The sequence below is a fragment of the Sebastes fasciatus genome, chromosome 12 (assembly GCF_043250625.1).
Source record: "Sebastes fasciatus isolate fSebFas1 chromosome 12, fSebFas1.pri, whole genome shotgun sequence".
NCBI classification, from domain to species: domain Eukaryota; kingdom Metazoa; phylum Chordata; class Actinopteri; order Perciformes; family Sebastidae; genus Sebastes; species Sebastes fasciatus.
Window position 1 is genome coordinate 14534982 of NC_133806.1, and position 18643 is coordinate 14553624.

Genomic DNA, 18643 nt, shown 5'->3' on the forward strand with positions numbered 1-18643 from the left:
GCGTGTCAGAGATTATTTTGACTCTTTTGTCCGGTAACAGAGCTGGCATTTGAAAAAGAAAGCACTTTTGGAGGACGATATCAAATGTTAAATCAGAATAATGAGAATGTCAGGTTAAACCAGAAAGCCAATCAGGTTGAATCCTGTTGGAAAGACCCTCCTGTCTGCTGCATACTGAGAAGCAGTGGGCTAAAACCTCACCCACGACATCTCGTCACCACAGCAGACCATGAACGTGCAACACGTTATAGCTAACTGGACCATTTCAGTAGCCTTTTTCCATTCCAGCAGATTATGTGCTCCTATTATAACACATATTGCAACATGCTGGATGTGGAGCTCTGCACCAGAACTGGGCAATGCTGGTGTGTTTCATGACTGCGCTCCAGAGGTCTGAGCATAGCTGAGTGCATGCCAGTCTTGGCCTCTGCTTTGCAGCTTAAGGTCAAAGAGGGGAAGTAAAGGTCGGGCTAAGATTAGACGTTGGCTGGTTAGTCAACACTTGGTCCACTTTATACTCTCAGTACTGTAAATGCTGCCTCATACAGATCACATGACCTTTCTGTATCACAACGGCCAAACTTCACCGAAAAGTGAGCGGTCTTGGAATAAAATATGACTTTAGTCTAGTGGAACGGTCGCTATAAGAATTTACAGCAGCATTTATGTAAGTTAGTGTCATATGTAACACTCTATAGTTTACTTAATCAGAAAGTGCAATAACAACAACATGTACAGATTGCAGTCTGGTGATCTATGCACAAGTATGTCTGCATGTGAATGGGTCCCTCTTTAACTGGATTTATACAACTTGTGTTCAGTCCAAAGTCCAGAGAGCAACTCTGTGTGTTGAGGAACAAATAAACACACGATGGAGTGAGACTGCCATCTACTGTTGCTGTGGAAATCTCCTTCTATTTAAAGCTGCAGTCGGTAACTTTGAGCAAATGGGATAAAAGCTTATTTTTAAAAAATATGACATGCCAAAAATATCATGTTCCTCTACGTCCTCCGGTGCTCCTGATGGCATTTACAAGTTTCTACTGCGCCCCAAACAAAAAAACAAAACCAATCACAGCCGAGCAGTCTCTGGGCAGCTGGCGATCTCCGATTTTAGTTACGCTAGCGGTGTGGCTCTAGACTGGCAATGTTGGTCCACCACTTTGGTCCAAACTGAAATATTTCAATAACAATTGGATATTTTGCCATTTTGTACAGACATTCATTGTGCCCAGAGGTTGACACGTACTGACTTTGGTGATCCCCTGACTTTTCTTCCAGTGCCACAAAATGTCACTTAAAGCTGCAGTGGGTAGAAATGGAGCAAATATGATTTAAAAAAAAAAAGTATATTTATTATTATTATAGTCACTATATCTTGACAGTAGTGCATGAGACAAGTAATCTGAAAAAAATAATCATGTGCGTCTGTGTCCTCCGGTGCTCCTAATGGCTTCTGCAAGATTTCAGACAGGAGGAAAACAACCAATCAGAGCCGAGCTGGAGCCTGCCCTCTCTGAGCAGCTGTCAATCACTCACAAACTCTGATCAAACGGTCAAACTAGGCAGCGCTGATCAAATATGAATCAATATTCTGTAATGCCTATTTCTCTCGTCAAATGTTTTCATAAACATATTTTTGACTGTTTTATAAAAATAACTTTTTTTGGCTCGACCGCAGAAGGCCAACCTTGAAAAACGCAAAACTCTGTCACTGCATGACTGACTGAGTGATGAAGTTACGCAATTGGTCATGTTGGAGTTTCCTCATTGGCCGTTGCTCTTTCAAAAGGAAAAGGCGGGAACAGTCCTTTATGCAAATGAGCTCATCCAGCACGACGCTCCGGCTCAAAACACTTGAACCAAGCCGTCAAACTAGGCGATCTAGTTCTAAAATTAAACAAGATTCAGCCGTGGCATCGCCTATTTGTTGCTTACATTATTTTCAGATGTAGATTATGGTGGATTGTTTAGATGCAAATAAAAGAAAGTTTACGAGCAGGACGTCATGCCACCAATCGGGTGCATTCAACGATAGGATACGTCACCGCTTGAACAGCCAGTTGAGTGGAGCAGCGCGTCCCCAAGTGTCCTCACCGGACCTGGTGGACATGCACCACTGGTTTTAACATTATAGACGTGACCACTGACCATTTGTGTAACAATTTAGCCACAAATTCAGACTGACCATATACGGTCCAGCCATATACTCGGTTTTGAGTATATATTTTAGCATATTTGCTCAAAGTTGCCAACTGCAGCTTTAATGTCAACTTTAAAATTCAACTCAAATACCAGAATTAATAAGTAATATACAGACTAGATGTGGTACAAGCTATGTAGGATATCATGTGAGAAAATAACAAGTTCCTTCTTGACCAGTTGACAAAAACAGTCTCACCTCCAGGTCCATTTAGAAGCTGTGCTGCTTAAGAGCATGTGATGTGATCAAAAGCTCCAGGAAGCTACTAAAATAAATGTTATGTCTACATAGAGGGTCTCGGTTTTTTTTTTTTTCTTCAACATTCCCATGTTTAAAGGAATTCATGTCTCAAACTGAGACATTGCTGGTAGAAAGACTGCCAAATGTACAATTGCATCATATTCATGTACACATATTTTATAAATACCGTGTGGAACATTATATGAGATTATCTGACAAAGATGCCAATACATTTATTTCTATTTCTCTGTAGAAAGATTCAAGATTTTTGCCGCGGGAACTTGGCTGCAATGCCGGATTAAAACCAGTTTAGGAGGCAGCAGAGGATCTCACACACAGTTGTTATTAAGATTGGCTGCCCATACTCCAGAGTGACACAGGAAGAACTGTAACTTCCTCCAGCAGCCGTTGGAAGATTTAATAAAGTATCAAGAGTTTAAAAAATAAATATGTCAGGAGAATTTGAAGCTGCACTTTGACGGGCAAATTGAAACGACGCGTGTCACCGGGAAGTAAACAAACTGGGATTTAGGTGGGAAAGTGAATTTCTTTGAGCAAAAACCAGAACACTGCAAATGTCAAATCCATTTATTCATGCAAATCATAAGTAAACAAAAATAATCAGCAGGAAACAGAGGTGCCTTCAGTTTTGAATATCTACGTCCATTACACCTGATTTTACACACAATTTACTGCACGAAGACAAATGCTAGAAATACATGAAGTGCCAATTTACTTAAAAAAAGAAAGAAAAAACAAGTCCAACAATCAAAGATGATCATTTAATGTAAATATAGCTCACATAATATTCTAATATTCATTTTAATACTTACACATGGAATAAACTACAGCTGCTCTGTTAAAACAGCCACAACAGTGTGAAGCATCTGATCTACGCTGGATGAAACCACATTAGCAATGCTGCAAGTTTACACCATACTACATGTAGTCTACACACATGTAAACATCCTTCAGTGCACGTGAACGCCTTTGCATGTGCGTTTTCCCTCATTATACTCTAAGAAGGACGTCATCAGTCTTTGGTTCCTCTCCCACTAACAGCCCAGTCCGCTCATGGACCCGATCCGATCCAGTTTCAGCCCAAAGCATCCTCGGTTCCATCCCCTCCGTGACCGGTCCGGCTCTGCTCGTTTCTGATTGGCCATGGCCCCCTTCAGCAGGCGCAGCCAGGGCGTCTCAGCCTGCGTTTGTGCGTCAGCCCATTTGGGGTACTCGGCCGCCGCTTTGACCCCCGTGGAGGAGGGGGACTGCTCCTCTGGTTGGCTGTTCAACAGGTTCTCCAGGTCGTCCAGGGTCAAAAGGTCATTGTAGCGTTCCAGAAACTGCTCCATAAACTACAGATGGGAAAGAAAAAAAAAGATTCAATTTAATTGTCAGGGAGTGTACGAGGGAGAATAATTCAATCAGTGATACATTTCATTACTCGCTCCCTCTTATTCTTTCCTTCCTGCTCTCCCTCCCCTCCTTCTGCACTATTCTCTTGTATCCTTCATCCACTCTGAATTCTCCTCAATTCACTCTTTTCTTCCTTTGCTATCCTCCCGGCTCCCCCTCCTCCTCCCCTTCACCTCCCTCCTTCCCTCCGTACCTGCACAGCATCAGGAGGAGGGTGCAGAGCGCGAGCCTCCGTGATCTCCAGAGGTGTCAGGAGGAGCAGAGTGGCACAAAGCAGCACAGGACACAGCATGGCAGCAGAGATGACGGACAGGAAAAACTGGAGCAGGACTGATAATACACTGGCTGCAAAGATACCATAAAGAAATACATGATTATTACTTACACAAAAATATACACACACTGTATATATAAAATTAATATACATAAAAGTATATAGTAAATGATGGAAGTGGTCTTTGCAGACACGCTTCAGGACAATTTTTAAAAAATATATATTTCTATATTTAACAGGTACCATACAGATAAACATCGTTTCATGATATATTTATTATCTATATTACAACTATTTCATCATCATCTCAACAGGAATACTTTCTGCCACATTTAATAGATCTCAATTTAAGTTTCAAAAAGTACTAGTTAGGAGGTATCCCTTGAATTAATTAAGAGGGTTTTATCATTTCTATGGTAACCTGTTGAGAATAATCGCCAACTATTTTGATAATGAAATCGGTTCAAGTCAAAATTCTCCGATTCCAGCTTCTTAAATGTGAATATTTTCTGGTTTCTTTACTCCTCTATGACAGTCAACTGAATATCTTTGAGTTGTGGACAAAACAAGACATTTGAGGACGTCGTCTTGGGCTTTGGGAAACAACATTTTTCACATTTTTCTGACATTTTATAGACCAAACAACTGATCGATTAATGGAGAAAATAATCTGCAGATTAATCGACAATGAAAATAATCGCTGGTTGCAGCCAAAAATGTATAAAAGATCTTATTAAAATGACATTAAAACTCATGTATTTTCTTGCTTCATAATTATACCTAAGGTTGCTTTCAAGTTGAGTGTGGAAATGCACAAATACACAAATTCTACAAACCGTAGTTTGCTTTAAAAAATAAAAACTCAAACTGTAATGCATAATCACTATAAAATAGAGAAATTATTTTTATTATTATTTCTAACCATTTAGGAAGAAAGTGTGAACGTGCTCACCTGTTTGGTTTCTCTCGGAGCTCTGGATGTCTTCTTCTTCTGCTCTCACAGACTCTTGTCCATGTCCCTGGTTCTCTGGTTCTCGGTCTATCGGCTACCTCTCACTTGTTGGCACCTGCAGGGAGCATCACTATCTCACTCGGCTGACTCCTCCTACTCCTCGCTCTGTGATGGAATTGAAAAGGAGGATTTTTTTTTCTTCCTCTTGCGTCCGTCCTCTTGGCAGAAGCTGAATGTTGGGGCATCAGCTGGGATGCTGCAGAGGTTTTGTAGAGCTGGAGACGACACCCCCGCTTCTCCCCCCACCCCATCTTCCTCCTCCTCATCTCCTTTTTTCTTTGGAGTGATGTCATAGCCTTAGAGAGAGTGATTGTCATTGCCAAGGTGACTGTGTACTCTGTGAGCCAAACTGTGCTGCACAAAGCAAGGTCAGAGGGCAACAGCCAGCTAATGCCTCATCAATGAGACCGGTGAGTTATGAACTAGCTGGTAAAATTCACCTGTTTTATGTCACGACATAATCTGAATTATACATTTTCCGTGTTGTAACAATGCCCCTCATGCATACGAGCTTCTCTCTCTCTCCCTTTGTCTCCGGGGTCTTTCTCAGCATGCACTGACCTCCCTTCTCTGTTGGGTAAGTTACAGTCTGTCAGTGCCATCTGCTCCCTGTACCCCCCGCTGCGAAATTACAACACTAGGAGCTCGAACACACCGACCTCAAAGTTCAGCAGCCTCTGATTATTTCAAGTAAATAAACCCCCAGCAGTTACAAATGTACGTCAAGATACTGGGCATGCAATCAGTTCCTCTCAATTAAAGCAGCTTCTGTGAGCAAACTGTGTTTTGTTTTCATACCTGCACAAACAAGCAGCTTTGTAAAGCACTAAATAAAGTTAGAAACAGGGCAAATTTACTCATGTGTTCGCTCTCAGCACCCACTGAATACATTTAACTCAAATTTGTCCTCAAATAAAACATAAGTGCTGCTGCAATCACACCGCTAGCCTGTTGTCGGCAAGTGTCTTTACATAACATATCAATCACATACAGAAATGCACCCCTCTCATCTTTTCGGAGAGGACAACGTGTGGGAGAGGGAGTAGGCGAAAGAGAGGAGAGAGATTAGCGATGAGGGGAGGGGAGGAGGGTTAAACTACCGTGCGTGTGATGTCAGTGAAGAGAGAAGCGCTGCAAGAGGAAAAGTAGGAGAGTAGGAGGAGGTGGAGGAGGATGGGAGGGAGAAAAGCAGCAGGCAGAGAGCGGAGGGAGACCTACAAAAGAGATTGATTACAGGAGAACGAGGCAACGGCAAAATGTGTCAGACAGAACAAGAGGGGAAACATGATTGTAAATAAACAACATGCAACAGAGATAAAGTGTTTCTCGTCTGATAAAGACTGAAATCTCATATGAGAGAACATGCTTTAAGAAAATTGAGGAAAATGAAGTGGAGGAGCATGTGGGGTAGTAACACTGTCTGGGCAAGCTGTGACAAGCCATTAAACACCGCTGTCCAAACACATAATACAAGCAGACATTCAAAGCTGCTTGTAATGATGGTATAAATTTACTTGACATAACCCAGCGGACACCCAACCCTTCACACATTGCTGAGTGTCAGAGCTCTAGAGGCTTCTTCGGCGTGCAGAGCCGGTGAGTGACGCAGCTCGAAATGAGACGGACAGCCGTAGAGTTCTTATCAAAAACCAGAACCAGGTTTATTAAAAGACATCTTGATTCTTCATCATTATACATTATTAGACTACTTTAAAGGATCAATATCTTTAAAAAAATATACAAAAAGATTAAAAAGTAAAAAGATTAAAAAGTAAAAATGCAGAGCATCATTTCAGATAAAAGATTAAAAGGAAGAGACACAGAAATAAGACAAAACAGCAGAAGACAGATCAGTTTCTGAGGCGAGCTCGTCGGGATGTGCGGGCGATGGGTGTCGTCACTTTAGGGGTCTCGCTCTCCGCCATTACAGCATCTGATGAAAAAATAAATGAAGGTTAAATGTAGGACAAGTCGTGGACTAATGACCACTGCATGGCTCGGCTCAAATCGTTTTTGGTACTTTTCTTGATTTTGTTTTCGACAGCAGATAATACCTGGTCAATGTAGGCGTGATTCTTGGCTGAACATCATAGCGATGCCGCATGAAACTGCCGTGACATCCTCTTCAATGCAACACAAACGGTGTGCTCTCTCGCTAGATCGTTTCATCGGCAACCAAACAGGAACGTCTGTACTTTGTCAATTGACCACAGCGTGGTTTTGCGGGCTGCCATTTAAAAAAATAATTAAAAATCTGGGTCGAGTGAATAAAAAGAAAAAGAAAAGCGGTTGCTACTGACGGTAGCTTGTTTATTTAAAAATGGTGGGTTTGTGCAGGATGTCCAGTGACGTTTCTCTCTGACCAATCAGTGGTCTGCAGTGTTTTAACTCTACCTTCCAGTATCTGCTCAGCTCCCTTGGAACCTGGTCGTTTCTAGAAGGTAACTCGCAAGCTGGGGAAACTCTCACGAGATGGATAAGGTTGATTGATCTCGAATAGTTAAGACAAAGAATATCGAAGCAAAGAGACGAAACTCCGGTGTGTTTTTGACAAAAGCCACTGCCACCATTTTGGACTGAAAACCCCAATTATATCTAGAATATTTTATTGTTCAACAGAGGCCATAGAGGCCATTTTGGTAGAATATGACAATAGAATAGAAATCATTTTTATTTTTTTTAATTCAACCAGGGTTGTGCTAAAAAAACAGTACCAGGTGCTATCGACAACTTCTGTAAATGAAAAAACGAAAAAAGGAACGGTTCTAATTGAGTCAAGTCGTGCCTTACATACAGTGGAAATGAGACATCAAACAAAAAGAAAAAAAAAGCTCAGGAATGTTTCAAGTGTTCAGTCGGAGCTGACACAGGATCTCAGTGAATCATGAAAATGTAATTTGGAGAGTACACAAAGAAAATTGTACTCCGTATAAACACTATTCAAAAAGCCATGTTCTCGCCACCTTATCTACATTTTCATGCTGACATTATCTTGATTTGTAACTTGTTGATAGATTTCAAGTTGTTTTCTATCAAACCCATGAGAGATATCCCCGGATCTTGGATTAGTTCTGCTGCAATGCACAGCTCACTTTTAAGAGCAACAGTCCTAAATCCTCTTAGACAGACGCCTAGTGAGGCTCAGCCGAGCGATCCAAACACTCTGAACTTTGTTGTATTGATCCGAAGTATATTACAGACTTGTGCCAAAACACTGAAGTCAATTCTGTACATAATACCAACAGCTGAAACGAATAGTCGACTAGTTGAGGAAAGAAATCAGAAAAGGTAATTGGCGCCTATTTTGATAATCAATTAATTGTTTTGTGATTTTCAGATAAAAATACTAACATTGCCCTCGTTGTTCCAGCTTCTAAAATGTGAGTATATGTTGCTTGTCTTTGTCTTGTGTGATAACTAACTGAATATCTTTGGGTTTTGGACAGTTGGTCAGACAAAACAAGCTATTTGAAGGCATCACTTATTTTCTGAAATCTTATTGACCAAACAGTTAAGCAATGTATCATCATTTTAATAAATAATAATGGGTAGTCGCCCTAAATAAATGTAATTTTATATTTCAAAGAAAATATGTTGCTTAGGAGACAAATGAAGGAAAACCGTGTTAAACTCCAAACATGAACTGATCAATTGTAAAAATGTAATTTGATAAGCAGAAGAATCCTTGTAAAGTGTTGAATTAATAAAGTGGCTGCACTTACCCTCTTCATCCTCCTCTTCATCACTGCTGAAGGTGATCACAGGTTTCTTGGACTTGCGAGATTTCTGAGGCGTCACAAAACTGTCATCGCCGTGGCCAGAAACTGAGGCCTTCGCTTGACCTGTAACAAAAACAGAAACATTTAGTTTTTTCTGCACGCACATTTGCACACAGCAGGACCCTTGAAAGTGAAATCCTGACCTCTCTTTGTCCTCGTACGGCCTCTGGCGGGCAGAGGTGTGCGCATGACTGTCTTCTCAGAGGATCCTCCTTCTTTTGGGTTCTCCTCATCCATCTCAGGACTTTCCACATTCTCCAGCCCCCGTGTGTGAACTGCAGTCAGCCGCTTCTCAAACTCATCTACCTGGGCCTGGAGAAACAAAGTTACCATCAGTAAACACGACTGCATCAATATTAAAAGAAAACATTGGTAACACAAATCGATCTTTCGGAGGTTGTAGCAGGCTCAGTTTCAAAGCTAGAGTGAAGATACTTTAGACTCTAGATGAAACTAGAAAACCTGAGGGATCCAAACCATGTCATAGTAGCTTGTCACATGGGAGGCTAAATAACGCTCCAAACTTGCGCTAAATTTTGGCAAGGAAAAACGGTCATGGCCATTTTCAAAGGGGTCCCTTGACCTCTGACCTCAAGATATGTGAATGAAAATGGGTTCTATGGGTACCCACGAGTCTCCCCTTTACAGACATGCCCACTTTATGATAATCACATGCAGTTTGGGGCAAGTCATAGTCAAGTGAGCACACTGACAGCTGTTGTTGCCTGTTGGGCTGCAGTTTGCCATGTTATGATTTGAGCATATTTTTATGCTAAATGCAGTACCTGTGAGGGTTTCTGGACAATACTTGTCATTGATTTGTGTTGGTAATTGATTTCCAATAATAAATTGTACGTATATTTGCATAAAGCAAGAATATTTGCCCACTCCCATGTTTATAAGAGTATTAAATACTTGACAAATCTCCCTTTAGGTAAATTTTGAACAGATTAAAAATGTGTGATTAATCACAATTAACTATGGACAATCATGTGATTAAATATTTTAGTCGATTGACAGCCCTAGTTTATATATGTTTTACAATTTCGTAAAGGTTTACAAATAATTTCTTAATCAACAACTACTTATAATATAGTATATAAAATATTATGTGTGCAACAATAAACTGTTAAAATAACAACATTAGTAATAATTTGTAAACATGAATTATAGTTTCATTGTTTGTTAACGGAAAAATAACTATTAACTACATTTTAATCTACTATCAATTTACCATTTCTAAATGATGGTTATTATATAAAGTGTGTGAAATGGAGATGTATGTAGCACCTTGAACTGGACTTTGGCCCCGCGGCGGAGCTTGGCGGTGATGGAGAGCAGAGGCTGGTAGACTCCAAGCTCGGTTAACTTGTCGCTGTAACACTCCCAGCATTCCTGCAGCCTCTTGAAACCGCGCTCACACATGGACAGCAGAGACAGAGACATGGCCAAGTCACACCACTGACGCTCCGTCCTGAGAAAGAATGACAGTCATAAGAATTAGAGACTAAACCTGATTAGAAACTATGTGAAATGCATAGAAATCCTAGATCCTAAACATAAAAACTCATTACTCATGGGTATGGCTTTGCCCTGGCATTTGGACCAAATCTCATTTTCCAGGAGCCTCTTAAATCTAAATTCACTTTGCCATTGTGTAATATAAAATGTCCTTCCTTTGAGCTCGGAGTATGGATGAAGCATGAGTCAGAGGCAGACTGAATCCCGGCCAATTGTTCCGTCTACATTCCTCAACTACATGGGAAGACAGTTTACAAAACTAAATGAGTGAATGAGATGTCAGAGTGAAGGCGAGGTAAGTTTATTTGTATAGCACCTTTCAACAACGCAAATCAAAGTGCTTTTTGCTTAAAAGGAATAAAACTAAATCCAATACAAAAATAAAAATCAACTGAAATAGAGTCAAAGAGTAGAATAAAAACTACAGTGCCATACGAGATATGAATAAATAGTCCCCAAGTTTTGAACTTAATGAAATGCAGAGGCAAACAAACGCTTTAAGTCCCGATTTAAAAGAACAGAGTTGAAACAGATCTCATGTTGGGAGTTTGTTCTAGTTATGTGGTTCATAATAACTGAACACTGCTTCTCCACGTTTAGTTTAGATTCTGGTCTGGACGGTTCATAACGGGGCAGCAGATCAGAAATATATGGTAAATGCACTGTATTAATATAGCACCTTTCTGCCTTAGCCTTATCGGACAAAGTGCTTTACAATTTGCCTCTCATTCACTCATTCTCACAAACATTGATACACTGATGGTGGTGGAGCGGCCATGTACTGTAAGGTGCCATGCAAGGCGATTGGCCCCTTACAGTACATGGCCCCTTGCCTGAAGCTTGGCATTAATAATGAAATCATTAATTAACTAGAATTACTGCCTTATAGTTGTATGCCTCCACCAACCAGTCTTATTAGACATTTGTGTGAAATTGTCACAATTAGTAGGGCTGCAACTAATGATTATTTTCATTGTTTAATGTAATCTGTCGATTAATCGATTAGTTGTTTGGTCTATACAATGTCAGAAAATGTCGATGTGTTTCCCAAAGCCCAAGATGACGTCCTCAAATGTCTTGTTTTGTCCACAACTCAAAGATATTCAGTTTACTGTCATAGAGGAGTAAAGAAACCAGAAAATATTCACATTTAAGAAGCTGGAATCAGAATATAGACTTCTTTTCTTTAAAAAAGTGACTTTTGAATTTTATAAACTGATTCATTGATTATCAAAATAGTTGATTCATTCAATAGTTGACAACTAATCGTCTAATTGTTGCAGCTCAAATAATTAGTGTATGAATTATTTGGTTATGGCCAAAATCTAGATTTGTGAGGTCACAGTGACCTTTGACCACCATAATCTAATCAGTTCATCCTCGAGTCCAGATGGATGTTTGTGCCAAATTTGAGGAAATTCCTTCCAGGCGTTCCTGAGATGTCACGTTCACAAGAATGGGATGGACAGACGGACAGCCTGAAAACATAACTCCTCTGGCTACGTCTGTCGCCGGCGCAGAGGCATAAAATTGATGACCAGATGTTTAATAAAAGCTCATTTCAGTGTTAAAAGCAGTTTGACGTTTTTTTGTGACAGGCCTGAAGTGTGTGACAAGGAAATATAATGAATTTGCAGAATTACTTGAGTGCATCTTGTTGATGCTACTACTCATCAAAACAGGAATATGAGGTGCGTTGGTGGGGGCCGCTGTACGAGGCGGTGGGGCCGTGACCAACATGAGAATGAAGAGGCACATTGGGCAAAGAAGAAGTGGGGCCAGAACCCTGTCCATCATTTCTGAGTCCGTCTCGCTTTAATTGTCGATTCTCTTTTCGCGCACTGAAAACACCCACTAATTACCCAGCAGCCACCCCTGCATCTCGCACAAAATAAATACTGCAGGGCAGACTCAGAAATGAGCAGAGAAATATGGCTGCACCTGATGATTTATTTTTTTGACAATTCTGTTTTTCGACTAGTCAATTAATGTAACGACTAATTTATGGATTATTCTAAATATTATTTTTTTAAATTCCTGATTAATATAAAAATTTACCCAAAATAAATATCAAAATATCAACCTACAGGGAAACGAAGGAAAACAATCCCATAAAAGATGCAGGTGAGAGGTGTGAAGAGGAGAAAGAAGGTGGAGATTTACTCACTTGGCAGTCCTAAAGCGCTGACATAGTTTCTCTACTAGAGACTCGGTCTGTCTTTCCTTGGTGATGTAGGAGAATAGCTGTCTGAAAAGACACAGACACACACAATACAGCATCTAAACAAAAACTCTCAAAATAGCAAAGCTGTCAGCTTCTCCTCTCGAAAGCCTCTTAAACAAGTCACGATTTCTCCCGGGCCTGCTGAGTCCTGCTCAGTATGGACAAATCCTCAGTGGACCGAGGCAGCAGAAAGAGACTAGACACTGAAAAGTGGGGCAACTCACTTCATGATGGTGTTGAAGTCCTCCGAGGTCATACCTCTCTCTGGGTCAGACAGGCGACTGATGATATCTGGGAGCAGGTTGTAGATTGCATTGTCCTGACGGGTGACACCAAGAGTTAAAAACCTTCCCAATTATTCAGGCTCCATTAAGGGGATCTGGATATGTGTGTGCGTGTGTGCGTGTGTGTCTGCATGTGTGTCTGCGTGTGTGTGTGTGTGTGTGTGTGTACCTTGGTGGCCAGCTCATTGAAGAAGTTCAGGGCCAGGCTGGTAATATGAGGCTCAGGGTCAATTAGCAGCACAGCCACCTCGCTGACTTGACCTTTGACCTTGAGCACATCCTTAAGCACCAGCTGAGTAAGAACTGTCACAGCTGTCTGCCGTACGGAAGGAACCTCGTCACTGAGTCTGGAGGAGAAGAAGATGTGAAATCACCGGCTCATTAATTTTCTACCTCTATTGTCTCAATCAGCTTCTAAATATGAGTGATAGCATCCTATCCTTGACTTTGGCCAATCAGAGACATCAGGTCATTTCAGAGAGAGAGAGCGTTCCTATTGGCTGATAATTCAACGGAGGCAGCTGTCAATCACTTGCGTGCTTCGATCAAGCGGTCAAACTAGGCAGCGCTGATCAAATATGAATCAATATTCTGTTACTGTAATGCCTATTTCTTGCCTCAAAAGTTCTCAGAAACATCTTGTAGTGTACTGTTTAGCTGTCAAATGAGAAAGTTTGGTATTTGCTTGGTATTTCCTCAATTGATCTCAACATGGCTGCCGGGTCACAAACTTTCTCATTTAACAGCTAAACAGCACACTACAAGATGATTCTAAAAACATTTGAGGTGAGAAATAGGCATTACAGGAACAGAATATGAATTCATATTTGATCAGCGCTGCCTAGTTTGACCGTTTGATCAGAGTTTGTGAGTGATTGACAGCTGCTCAGAGACGGCAGGCTCCAGCTCGGCTCTGATTGGTTGTTTTCCTCCTGTCTGTGAAATCTTGCAGATGCCATTAGGAGCACCGGAGGACACAGACGCACATGATTTTTTTTTTCAGATTACTTGTCTCATGCACTACAGTCAAGATATAGTGACTATAATAATATTAAATAACTTCTTTTTTAAAATCATATTTGCTCCATTTCTACCCACTGCAGCTTTAAGTTACATTTTGTGGCACTGGAGGAAAAGTCAGGGGATTATCAAAGTCAGTACGTGTCAGCCTCTGGGCACAATGAATGTCTGTATAAAAAGGCAAAATATGGATCGAGAAGGTATGGGAAATCTACCACATGGAACAAATAACCTATTCCCTAAGACTCCAAAAAGACACATTTGTTAAAAGGTGGAGCCCTGCCATGATTGTACTAGTGCGGTGATCTGAGTGTTCTTGTATATCCTGGATCATGCTTGTGTCTTTGTCTTCCTGACCCAGGTCACCTCTCTGGGCACGTGCACGCATTCATACAGCACACACCCATACAACACACTCCCCCTCCCTTACCTCTGACCCCTTACCACAGTTATCATTATTTAAATTTATTTATTTTACTTTACTTTATTTTAATTATTTGGATCGTCTTTTTTGTGTTCTCTCTTTCCCCCTTGTTTTAAGCTGTAAGATTTTGTGTTAAAACTATGAGACAGCTATCAAAAAGGAAAATACAGTGGTATAGAATGTTATTATGATTGTGTAAGTTGCTGTAACTGCAATAAAAATTAAGTTCAAAAAAAAAAAAAGGCAAAATATTCAATCGTTGTTGAAATATTTCAGTTTGGACCAAAGTGGTGGACCAACATTGCCAGTTTAGAGCCACACCGCTAGCGTAACTAAAAACGTGGGCGGAAGTAAAAAAAAAAAAAAAAAAAAAAGAAAAAAAAAAATCACGCCACCTGTGCATGTTATTTCCCAGCCCTAGTCAATTAAACGCTATGTTAAGACTGGGTTATTAGGCAGAACGTTAGTGAAACCAAACAACTGTCACAGCCTCGGCTGAACACAATGGGATTGGACAGGCTGTGGCAGAGCAATCTGATAGCTTTCTGAGACCAATTTACATTTACCCTCACCCAAAACCACGGAACAAAAGAAACTCATTAACCATTTCTCATTTATGCCAGAGAGCGGGACTCCTGGCAGAGGATCACACACACATGTACATGGCACTTCCACAAGCCAATGCAGGAGCTTGCAACAGCAACGAAACAGGGTAATTAATTCTTAAAACGCTTATCGGGAGGCTCCAGGGCAGCAGCCTAGAGAACGGTGGAGGTGTTGGTGTGCGGGAGACAATTAAGGAACGCTGTGAAATACTTATCAGGTAGAAAACACAAGGAGGGCAATGAGCATTATGAAAGAACAGAATGTTTTACATGTCCGAAACAAGTCAATGTGAACCATTATCAACCATTATAATTAAAACCACACTTCAAACAGAGAAAGTGCAGCTTCTAAGTTGGCTATAAGGAAACAGACAGAAACCATTAAGTGTTTTTAAAATGAAAGCGTACCTACATGCGTAAACCCTTGCAGAACCTTTGACTCAACCCAAAATTATTCCCTTTTGCTCATCCAACCGCTCTGTATAATTACAACACACTAGTCATTGATTCTAGTCACAATCCGCAACACACTAGTAATTAAGCTGTTCGTTGTCTAAGAGTACCCCTTGTCTGAGGCGGTCAAGGGCTCCACCCCAGTTCACGTGTGGGGGTGGGTTTATCTACTGGCCACGAAGCGCTGGCCGGTTCCCATGGCGACCGCAGAGGTCAGGATACAAAGCAGATATCAGTGGAGTTTTCGAACATAGATCATCTCAAAGTTTCTCCCGTTAAAAAGTCGTGATGGAAAGAGTAAACTTTTCCCATCATCTGGTTCAGTGGAGCATTGTGACAGCAGCAACACTTCAGTGGCTGAGGGGAACAACACACTGAGACGTGGTGGCGGTGGGATCCGGATGAAGACGGCTCAAGTGTACAAGCTGAGGGGGGATGTTGGCTGAGATGAAACGTCATTTACAGTACACCCACTCAGCTGAGCCATAGGTTAGCCTTATAATGTTGGGTGGATGAAACTAAACACATCTACGGATATTGTGATAATGTGCATCTAATACGAAGAGAGTCGATTAGTGTGGCGGTGACGACGAGCATGAGCTCCTACGGTGACAAATTCATTTTATATCACTGGGTCGACTATCTGCCTTCTTTTCTGGGTTTTCAAATTGAAACGCCCACTCAGCCGTTAGCAAAAAGCAGTGACGTAGGTAACCAAAGTAAGCTAACACATAAGGTTTTGAATAATGTGAATGCTAGTACCAGCTGAGTCGAAGTAAGCTGTGCTAAGTTTGGAAATAACTGATAAGGGTAGTTTTGATTTTTTGAAGTGGGGTTTATGTATACTCCCGTGTTCTGCGAGGTAAAACGACTGTTTTTCACAATGGAGTCTGGTGGCTTTGAAGAGACCAATATAACGTCGGAAAGGGCTGTCTGACGGCGAGGTAAAGCAGTGAAAATATTCTAAATATAGCGTACACTATAGCCATTTTTTGGGTGGCTAAAAAGTTTTTTCTGCCACTTTACCTCGCCGTCAGACTGCCCTTTCCGACGGCGTAACTGAAGCAGTTATATCGCTGTCTTCAAAGCCACCAAACCAGAATCCATTGAGAAAAACAGTAATTTTACTAAGTTTGTTTGCGACTTTCGGATCTGAACTAACGTGACAAGTTAAAGCAGGTAATACTATGGATAAGGATTTATGTATACATATATGTCATCATGCAGAAATCTACATCAGGTCACATGGGAAAACGTTTTTAGAAGGCCTTGAACGCTGACCAAAGTGTGTATGTTCTGATTTGAAAACATTACGAACACCACTGTGAAGCTACAGACGGATATAAAAACCTAAAAAAACCAAATAAATACTGGACCCAGCCTTTTAACTGAATTCATCATTACATTACCTGGCATAGAGATTCTGTGTCCAGGGCTCCAAAATGTTTGGAAAACGGACGGTGAGATCTCCCAGGGCTATTATGGCATTTGCCCTGACCACAGGAAGAGCGGAGCGCTCCAGCACCGTAAACATGAGACGGATGTTTTCTTCACACACCGATGGGCTGACATAAGAGATAAAGAAATCACAGCATTAAAAGGTATCCCAATAATTCAGGTCAGTTTGTAAGCCTGCAACAAACTAATATTTTCATTACTCTGCAGGTTAGTTTCCCAATTAACTAATTTATTATTTGGGCTATAGAACGTCAAAAAACCTTAACAGATTAACCAAAGTTTGCGCAAACAAAACAGATAAGTTTATTATAGAATACTGAGGCTGCCAGCATTTATTGTATTTATTTCTTAACAGATTATCCAAATCAACTAATCATTTCAGCTCTACATATACACTTAGTTGCCAAGTTAATTAGTTAAGCAGTCTAATACAACAGTCCTGCAATAAATCCTACTTTCATGAAGGTTGTAATGTTCATGTGAGCTGTATGGCCTTGTATAGAGAGGTGTTTGCTATTTAGTCTAACCTCATTGATATAAATATAAAGAACAAGCAAATAGGTAATGTGTTTTTACCTTATCATCATGTACTGAGAGAGCGCCAGACAGGCAGCGGCGGTGAGCTGTGGGTGGGAATAGCGTCCTGGAGAGCTGCAGACTCTCACCAGCAGGGGAAGGAATGAACACAGCAGGTTCTCCTCTAAACAGACAGAGAGAGGAGGGTGGGGAGAAGATGTTTAATAAATTAAAACACTGTATTATCAAAATCTATGTGATGAACTGAACAGAGGATGAAGAATGAAGAGTGGGGTTTAGAGGTTTTCATTACCAGACAGTAATTCAGTCTCGCAGATCTTTCTGATGAGTTCAGCCTCCGTATCTTCTGCAGAGGCACCCATCAGCCCCAGCTCCTCCTCCATGGCGCTCTCATTGGCCGCTTGCTGTTGGAAACACAGAAAAGCTTTACAAAACAGCCACTTCTCTATCTCAACATATTCCTAGAAATCATCATGGCAGCTTTCTGACTTATAGCACACTCTACTGATGGTGCAGTCAGTCAACCGAATTTTGCTTTCCATTAATTTCTAGGTGCCTTTCACTGACAAATTTCAGTCTGATGCAGTGGGAAATCTCCGGGTCTGACAAGTGAAGCCAATGCAGAAGTGCCTTAAACTTGTATTCTTTCTAATAGCCAGCAGGGGGCGACTCCTCTGGTTGCAAAAAGAAGTCTGACTGTATAGAAGTCTATGAGAAAATGACCCTCAGTAAACATTGTAAACATCAGTTTATGGTCTCAATTGCTAGTTTCAAGTCTTCTTCAATACAGCACGATGTTCATTTAGTAAATTATAATCCCATTTAGAGTCAAATACGACATAAAGCAGCAGAGTATGCTTTAGGGCGTGACTACCTTGGGATTGACAGATTACTACCACCGCGTCATCCGGTCTGGGAGTTGTCCGTGTTTTCGTCGTACAACTTCAACAGCGTGTTTTCAGTTCATGAAAGTTAATTCTATTTCTATTGAAAGCTAATTCTGGTCGCCTGAAAACGTCTTATTCAGCGTACGGTTGTTCTTAGCTCCACCCGCTCGTCACTTCTGATTGCAAAAAAACGACATGGCCACGCCCAAAAAACAAGATGGCGACAGCCAAAAGGGCAAACTGGAAGCTTCAAAACGGCAGTCCAGAAACCAATGGGTGACGTCAAGGTGACTACGTCCACTTCCT

At 41.0% G+C, this 18643-nt stretch overlaps 2 protein-coding genes across 2 annotated transcripts in view; both read right to left on the reverse strand.

The window, feature by feature from the left end:
• Positions 1-3016: 3016 nt before the first annotated feature.
• Positions 3017-5255, reverse strand: nppcl (natriuretic peptide C-like). Its single transcript, XM_074653303.1, has 3 exons — positions 5086-5255; positions 4053-4204; positions 3017-3798 (listed from the first exon to the last, which is right to left on the reverse strand). Exons 2-3 carry the CDS (start codon positions 4149-4151, stop codon positions 3499-3501), a joined length of 399 nt encoding a protein of 132 aa, XP_074509404.1. The 5' UTR covers positions 4152-4204; positions 5086-5255; the 3' UTR covers positions 3017-3498.
• A 1526-nt stretch (positions 5256-6781) lies between these two features.
• Positions 6782-18643, reverse strand: part of ncapd2 (non-SMC condensin I complex, subunit D2) — a 29050-nt gene continuing 17188 nt past the window's right edge. The window contains exons 23-32 of the mRNA XM_074653304.1: positions 17743-17854; positions 17490-17613; positions 16865-17020; positions 13123-13300; positions 12894-12988; positions 12613-12693; positions 10215-10398; positions 9068-9236; positions 8868-8987; positions 6782-7078 (exon numbers count right to left, since the gene is read on the reverse strand). Coding sequence (XP_074509405.1) covers positions 6996-7078; positions 8868-8987; positions 9068-9236; positions 10215-10398; positions 12613-12693; positions 12894-12988; positions 13123-13300; positions 16865-17020; positions 17490-17613; positions 17743-17854 — 1302 coding nt within the window. The 3' untranslated portion in view covers positions 6782-6995. The remainder of the gene's footprint in view (positions 7079-8867; positions 8988-9067; positions 9237-10214; positions 10399-12612; positions 12694-12893; positions 12989-13122; positions 13301-16864; positions 17021-17489; positions 17614-17742; positions 17855-18643) is intronic.